The 7,677-nt window shown below is 56.9% G+C and overlaps 1 protein-coding gene across 1 annotated transcript; it reads right to left on the bottom strand.

Moving 5' to 3' along the window:
- Window positions 1-447: 447 nt before the first annotated feature.
- BOLA1 (bolA family member 1) lies at window positions 448-2,026 on the bottom strand. Its single transcript, XM_077841014.1, has 2 exons — window positions 1,937-2,026; window positions 448-1,467 (listed from the first exon to the last, which is right to left on the bottom strand). The coding sequence occupies exon 2, from the start codon at window positions 1,439-1,441 to the stop codon at window positions 1,007-1,009; it is 435 nt and encodes a 144-aa protein (XP_077697140.1). The 5' UTR covers window positions 1,442-1,467; window positions 1,937-2,026; the 3' UTR covers window positions 448-1,006.
- Between the last annotated feature and the right edge of the window lie 5,651 nt (window positions 2,027-7,677).

The raw sequence follows: 7,677 nt of genomic DNA, 5'->3' as shown, positions 1-7,677 counted from the left end.
TTCCTCTGTGCAGCTGCTATACCCCAGCTAGGGATTAATTATTACCATTATTCACCTGCTGTCTGTGTGGATGCAGAGTTCATAGCTGATGGCAGAAACTACTTCCCTCTCATGGCCTTACATATATTTCAGTAGCCCAGCAGAGCCAGCCCAAGCCAAAGGGCTTCTACGAGACTTGCAGGGCCAGCCCGGAGACAGGAGGGGGGAGGCGAGAGTTTATTCTGGCTCCAACATCCTCCACAGAACTATTAACTGTGTTCCAATGACCGTCCCAAACTGCATTCCCGGTCACGAGGGGCAGGGTCTGCTCGGCAGAATTCTTGTCGCTGCAGACGATGCGCATGGGGAAAAAAAAACAAACCAGCATGTCGCAGTTTCCCGAGTGAAATAAAGATTTTGCAGCTGCAAACTCAACCTGGGTCAACCAAATCCAGAGACACAATGTCATTGCTTTCCAGTGTGAAACCGTTCTTTGCTCAGTCAAGAGCTTTATTAACAACACAAGGACCCCCACCCACCCCGCACTTTAAATGCACGGCACTGAGCTTTTTAAAGCCACTGGAGAGATTTCGGGCACCCAGTCTCCATTAAAAATAAGGCTTCCCAAATCTCCCCCAGCTTTCCAGACACAACTACCATGAACACATGCGTTCGCGCCCGTCGGGAGCCCGGTCTGCCAGCCCGACCCGCCAGCCCGACCCTCCTGCTACCATGAAAGCAGAGGAGCCAGGGATATTTCACACGACCAACCGAGAAACCGATAACCCGCGGCCAAGAGCAAGGGGCAGGCAGAGTCTGGGGCTGACCCTGGTGGACTCTTGGCATTGGTGGTGCAAGCCCAGCCTGTGAATGTCCCCACTTCCAGCACTAGGCAGCTTTGCAAGGCTCTGGACGTGGTCACAATGTGAGCATCAGGGTCACCCCGGGGAGTGAGTCAACACAACACAACACAACCCAACCCAATCCCGTCCCGCCCCCCCCCCCGCCCCAGCACTGTCCCTCAGGGTCACCCCTGACTGCCCAGTTTGGTTGCCATCTGCGGGTCGTGCTTGGATCCCCCGAGGCACCCTGGACTCTGGCTCACGCTCTGGTTCTCTTCCCACTGCTGGGGGGTCTTGGCTTGGATGGAGAGGGCATGGACGGGCCCGGCCAGTTCCGCCTGGAGGATCTCATTCACCAGCCGGTGGCGCTGGAGCAGGGGCAGGCCGGCGAAGCGCGGGCTGGCGATCACCACCTTGAAGTGGGTCTCGGAGCCCCGGGGCACAGCGTGCATGGAGCTCTCGTTGAGCACCTCCAGGTGCACCGGCTGCAGGGCCTGCAGGAGCTTGGTGCGAATGGACGACTCCACTGGCTTCTCCTCCATGGTGGGACCAGCTGTCGAGTACCCAAAGCTGGGGGCTGGCCGAGGGAGGGCTTGGCGAAGGAGGCGGGCGGGGAGCATCCGGAGGGGGGGACAGCGCCCCAAGGCTGCAACACAGTGCGGGGGGGAGGGACAGACTGAGACAACATCCCCTGGTACAGCATCGGCTGCCTGCTGACTTGGAGGATAAGGGGCAGCTGTGCATGGGGAGGGCCGAGCCTGCTATCAGGAGGGGGAGCACAGGGGGCAAGAGAACGCAGGGGGGCATGAAGGGTGAGCATGACGACAGCCTGGGATTTGGATTTGGGGGGGCAGGGGGGTATTTCATGCAGAGCAGGGGGAGAACCTAGGAGGGGAGCCTGCATGCAGGGCGGGGGAGAGCCCAGGTTTGCCTGGAGGGAGAGGGAGCCTGGGTTTGCAACTGGGGGGCGTGATTTGCATGCTGGAGGGGATGATCCTGAGTCTACATGGTAGGGAGATCCCGGGTTTGGGGGGGGGGGGGGGGGCTTGTAATGGGGCGGGGCTACCCCAGCTCCCAGGCTTGGCTCATCCTCAGCAGCCCCCGCCTGCCCCTACCTGGGCTTCTCCGCAGGGACCCGCAGCCGCTCCCGTGCTCAGGCCTCCAGCCACCTTCCCGCAGCCCCAGCCTCCGTGCACTTGCGGGCAGGACTTTGCATCCTGGGAAATGTAGTTCCCTCCCCTCCAGAACATGGGCGGGAGAGCGAGAGAGAACTACAGCTCCCAGGAGGCCTTTCGCCAGCCCGCCTGCATTTCTCCCCCGCCTATTCCCCAGGTGCACTCTGGGAATTGTAGTTCTGTCGGCAACCTGCCCAGGGCACCCCCTGCTCCACTGACCCCAGTGAGGCAGCAAAGCTGGCCTACAATCCACCCCAGGCTGCCCTGGCTCACCCCCCTGCACCCTGGGTGTCCCTGGGGAAAGGATGGAGCCATGCCTGGTTGCTGACCCCATAAGAACAGCCATACTGGGTCAGACAAAGGTCCGTCTGGCCCAGTATCTGCGGCAGTGGCCAACGCCAGGTGCTCCAGAGGGAATGAACAGAACAGGTGATCATCATGTGATCCCCCCCTTGGCCTCAGCCTCCCCCAGGGCACCGTGTCAGGATGAATTGCACCCTCTGTCTAGAGTTGTGTTACATTTTTCCGATAAAACTTCGGGGGGCAAAAAATGCAGATTAGTCAACGCCGGAACATTTCATGCATTAGGGCCAGCTTTGCCGAATTGTTTATGATGCGGGGGCGGGGGCCTAAAAAAATCCTGAAAAAAATCAGAATGTTTCATTTTGGTGTTTTCTGAACAAAGCCTTGTGGTTTTTGTTTTGTTTTTTAACTTTTTGTCTCGAACTTTCCTTTAATTGTATTTTTGAAACAATCAGAAACATTTAAAAATGCTCAAAATTGAAAATTTTCATTTTGGGTCAAAGGAAACGTTTTCTTTGACCCCAAATGATTTTTTTAAAAACTTTCTGATTCACTGAAAAATTTCAAAAAATTTGATTTCTTTTCTTTTTTCTTTTCTTTCTTTCTTTCTTTTCTTTTCTTTTTTTTTTTTTTTGCCTCTGATTTTCCGAAAATTGCCAGTGACCTGAACAATGCGCGGGTGGGCACAGCTCTCCCTCTGATGCTGGGGGAAGAATGCTGCCATTCCAATCTGGTAGCAGATTACACACACTTTGCACGGGCATAAAAAATACCCATGAGGGACGATGGCCAAAGAGTTCCTAAGAGGTGGCCGTGTCCTGCTCTCCTGTCTGAGCTGTAGTCTAACATCTCCCCACTGGGAGGAGCCATAGCCCACACGTTTTACTTCAAGTCACAACTCGCCCAAGCTTTAGAGGTGCACTGCAGGACACGGGTCCACCTAAGAGCGAGGGAGGGTTGAGCTAAATGGATCGGAACCAGGTGACACGTTGCTGCTTTGCAACCCTGCTCCAGGGAGCAACTGGGTGATGCATCTGTCTGAAATTAAAGGCTATTTTAGTTTTTGCTGCTAAAGGATCTGCCGGGTTTCTGCAAAGTTCCGACTAGCTCCACTGAAGGCATCAAAGCCAATGGGCCTGATTCTCATTTACCGTCCCGTCCCTCAAAGGTATTTAAGCGCCTCGCTCCCATTGAAATCAATGGGCTTCAGGCCTCTTTAGACTTCTCGGCGAACGCAAAGGGAAAGGGCCTACGTGTAACTGAAGATGATGCTGTGCCTGTTTACACCAGCTGAGGCTCGAGCCCAGGCAATCCAGATTCAGTGACCCACAAAGTCCAGGGAACTTCCGGTTCGGCTCCCACTTCTGCAGCTCAATCTTGATAAGAGGGTGAAGCAAACAGCTCAGTTTCCCTGCAATCTGGATCCGAGCTCTGCCTCGCAGGCTCATTTCAGAGCAAGGCAAGCGAATGCAAACTGCATTGAACCGTCAGCGCCGGGTGCATGGGGGCCAGATTCGGGGAGGGTGCTCGTTTGCAATGAGCCGTCCCTAACACAGAGTTCCCTGCGCACACTGGCTCTCCACCTGTCTACCAACCCCAAACCACCACCACCACCAGCCCTTGACAACTCACAGGCCGGGTGGCAATTGACGAGGGCCATCTGCCTCCTGGATCGGGCCCTCCTGATGGTTCTTGGCCAGGCCCCTTTGGACTCAGTCCTAGGGGAACTGATTGATGGGAAGCAAAGACCAGGCATGCAACACCCTCCCTCCCCTGCCTCTCAGCGAAAGACTCTAATCACCTTTAATTATGAGCTAGCTCAGGTCCAGGGCAGTCGGCATCCCGTGGCATATCTTATAGGGGCTTGTGGGCAGGTCAGTCCCTTGACCCAGGGGCAGGAGGGGAAAGGAACATGAGCCTGATACTAGGTGTGTGCCAGAGGGGCGAGGACCGGTCCCATCGGAGCTCCCTCTCCCTCCCCTTGTTCTTCATTATTTGTGATGAATTAATCAGCTCGCCCTCTCGAGTGCATGTTACAGGTCCCATGCTGGGCCTAACCGGCAGCTGAAGTGAGCCTTTTACAGCCGCTGCTAGGGCGCTCTGGCCATTTGTCCTTTTAGCTTTGGGGATCCCTAGTTCAGTCCCTGCTATGCCACGGCAGAGACGAGACAAGGTGCAGACCCGTAGCAAATGGGAGAGCAGTGCCTGTTGCTGGCTTGCTGGCAGCCTTGCGATGCCTGGCCTCTTTCATTGCCTGCTGCTCCCTGCCATTCCCCTGTCCCCCCCCCCCCCCCCCCACGTGGCTAAAAGGGCCTTGTCAGGCAAGGAAGAAACAGGCGGCTGTCACTGGGCCACGGTGGACAGATTAGTGGGAAATCGGGCGTGCTCCTGGAATCGGCTGGGTTAGGGTTGGATGTTCCCTGTGATCCAATCTAGCTCATCCCTATCAGGTACCAGCCCAGGAGCCTTCCCTATACTCTATTCCAGGGCATTTTTCAGTCTGATTTTAATTCCTTCCCACTCTCTCACCCCCTCTGTGGGGCCCACTCCTGTTGGGGCAGCAAAATAATAACAGCACCTACCTCTTTAACAGCACTTTCCATCTGGAGAACTCAAAGGGCTTTTCCAAGGAGGGCCATGTTGTTATTTCCGTTTTATAAATTGGGAAGCTGAGGCACAGGGTGGTGACGTGACTTGCCCATGGTCGCGCAGCAGGCCAGTGTCAGAGCCAGGAAGAGCCCCTGGGTCTCCTGGCTCGCAGGCCAGTGCGCTATCGCCTAGGCCAGGTCTGAGCAGGTGGCAGGGTGGATTCTTCAGTCTTTCCCGCACAGAGTGAACTCCAATGGGCATCAGGAGCAGCCTCATTCAGCAAGGGGTGAATGATCCCCAGGAGGGCTGACCAATGGAGTTGGGCAGGGGAGAATGGGCTGATCAGCAGGCTTTGGCCCCCCTACTCCTGCAGGAGGGTCCAGGGAGTGTTCACGGCTGTTGGCTTGGAAGTCCCTGCATGAAGGAATGTGTCCACCTGACAGCCAGAGCTCAGCCTTGCAGTCAGCAGATGCTGGGCACGTTCTGGTCAAGCGAGTCAAGACAAGGTGACAGAAGATGAGAAAAGGAAGAGGGAAGGGAGGATGTGCGCGAGTGGGGTTGCCAGCGTCTGTGCATGAGTGTCACTTGGCGGGTCCTGGCACAAAGGGTGTGTGTGTGTGAGCGCATATGCACACACGTGTGTGCCCACCTCTGCCTTCTGTACCGGATGAGTGTGTGCAGAAGTGTACATAGGCATGTGCGAGTGTGCGAGTGTACCTGGGTAAGCACACAGCCTGGCCATCCTTGAGCTCGCCAGGTGTGTGAATGTGCCCTTTGCACATGCCTGTGTATTTGCACGTGTCTATGCACTGGGCATGCTTGTCAGCATGTACATGTTGGCCCTCTGGCTGGGCAGGTTACAGCAGAGGTGACTACGTAGGTATCTGCACAAGCATGCTTGGGAGGGGTAGGGGGGTGCACTGAGTGTGTAAGTCAGGCACCGCTTCCCCCTCTAGCCCCGCTGCCTTTGCAGCAGGCTGACCAGCTCGCGGATGGGGGCGGGGAGCAGGACCTTTGAAAGCCCCTCGACCTCTGCTGGGAACGGGGCCTTTTCATCCGGGCCCCTAAATGGAGAGGCCTTTTCCACACTCGCATTGTAGCCCGGGCTCCCCACTGCACCTGCCATTCAAAGCCCCGGAGGGGTCCAGGCAGCCTCAAACAGGCCCATTCTTCCCCTGGATTAAGGGCCAGTATTAGCAGCCAGCGGCGTGTGAGCCCGTCCCGCCCCGCTCTTGTTTGGGCTGCGTGGCCACGGGCTGGGAGCACAAAGCCCCAGCGGGGCAGGGGCCGGGTCTTTTACTAAGTGACTTTGGGATTAAGGGGTGAGTTAAAAGGCCCTTTAAGGAGAAAGCCGCCCAGGCTGCCCTGTGGGCAAACAACGGGCCCCCGGGGAGTGTCTGGCAGGGCAGGGGGCTTCCCGCACTGGATCGGGCATGGACCAGGCCAGTCAGGTCTCCTCTCTCTCCCTGCTGTGACTGATGGAACCGCTGAGCCTCACCTCCCCCGCCCTCAACCCTATGCTCCATGTTGGACCCCTGAGCCTTCCCCAACCTGTTGCACACAACTCACTGCACTGGACTGGACCAATGCACCCCCCCCCCCATCTATTGCATTGGATCAGACCAAAGAGTGTCTCCCCCTCCTCCCCCCCGCGCTGCAGTGAATTGGACCAACAAGCCCCTGCAACCCACTGCACTTCATCAGGCTAATGAGCCTCTCCCCCAGCACAGTGCACGGAATCAGACCCATGAACACCTCTCCCAATCCACTGCACTGGATCATAGCAATGAGTCCCCCCACCCATCCACTGTATTGGAGTGGACCAATGAATGCCCCTCAACCCACTGCACTGGATCAGACCAATGAGCCCCTCCCCCAACCCACTGTACTGGATCGGACCAATGAGTCCCTCCCCCCCCAACCCACTGCACTGGATCAGCCCAATGAGCCCCTCTCCCAACCCGCTGCACTGGATCAGCCCAATGAGCCCCTCTCCCAACCCACTGCACTGGATCAGCCCAATGAGCCCCTCCCACAACCCATGGCACTGGATCAAACCAATGAGCCCCTCTCCCAACCCACTGCACTGGATCAGCCCAATGAGCCCCTCCCGCAACCCATGGCACTGGATCAAACCAATGAGCCCCCCTCCCAACCCAGAGCACTGCACATAACTGGGATCAGCATCTCTGCTCTCGGGTGCTTCTCTGCAGGGAACCCTGGAGCTGTGCGAAGTTCATTCCTCCTCAGTTTTCTCCTCTCTCTCGCCTCTGTTTTCCTTCCCATTTAACTTCCTGCCCAAGGAAGGAGGAGAGAAGCCAAGACCTGAGCTGTCTCTTGGTTTTGTGTTTGTCCAGCCCCTAGCACCACAGGGTCCTGGCCCACGTCCCTCGCTGGAGGGAGAGAGCACTGTCCCCTTACTCCCCAGAGACAGTGGGGCTGACGCTCATTCACACTAGGGCCCCTTCACACCACTTTGGCCTTGACCCTGCCTTAAAGTGCGTGTCACAGACATGCAACCACTAGGTGCTGCGGTGGGGGCAAGCCCGTACGTGGGACACAGGGGATCTGGGTTCAATTCCTGGCTCTGCTCCAGACACCCTCTGTGGCCTTGACTATGTGGCCTCTCTGCGGATCACCTCCCCACCCTGTAAAAGGGAGTCACGGCGCTTACGGCCACGAGATCGTGTATTCTGACCTCCGGCATCTCCACACTAAACCCAACCGCTGAAATTAGACCACAGGAGACTAGCCCGCTATGTGCCATGGGCAGAGAACAGGAGGGACCG

The sequence above is a fragment of the Eretmochelys imbricata genome, chromosome 24 (assembly GCF_965152235.1).
Source record: "Eretmochelys imbricata isolate rEreImb1 chromosome 24, rEreImb1.hap1, whole genome shotgun sequence".
Classification (NCBI taxonomy): domain Eukaryota; kingdom Metazoa; phylum Chordata; order Testudines; family Cheloniidae; genus Eretmochelys; species Eretmochelys imbricata.
Note: the sequence above shows the minus strand (reverse complement) of the source record. Positions and strands in the feature narration are given on the sequence as shown.

Bases quoted from the DNA above. Each gene is read 5' to 3' on its own strand.
- BOLA1 (XM_077841014.1), bottom strand. From the start codon at position 1,441: ATGCTCCCCGCCCGCCTCCTTCGCCAAGCCCTCCCTCGGCCAGCCCCC.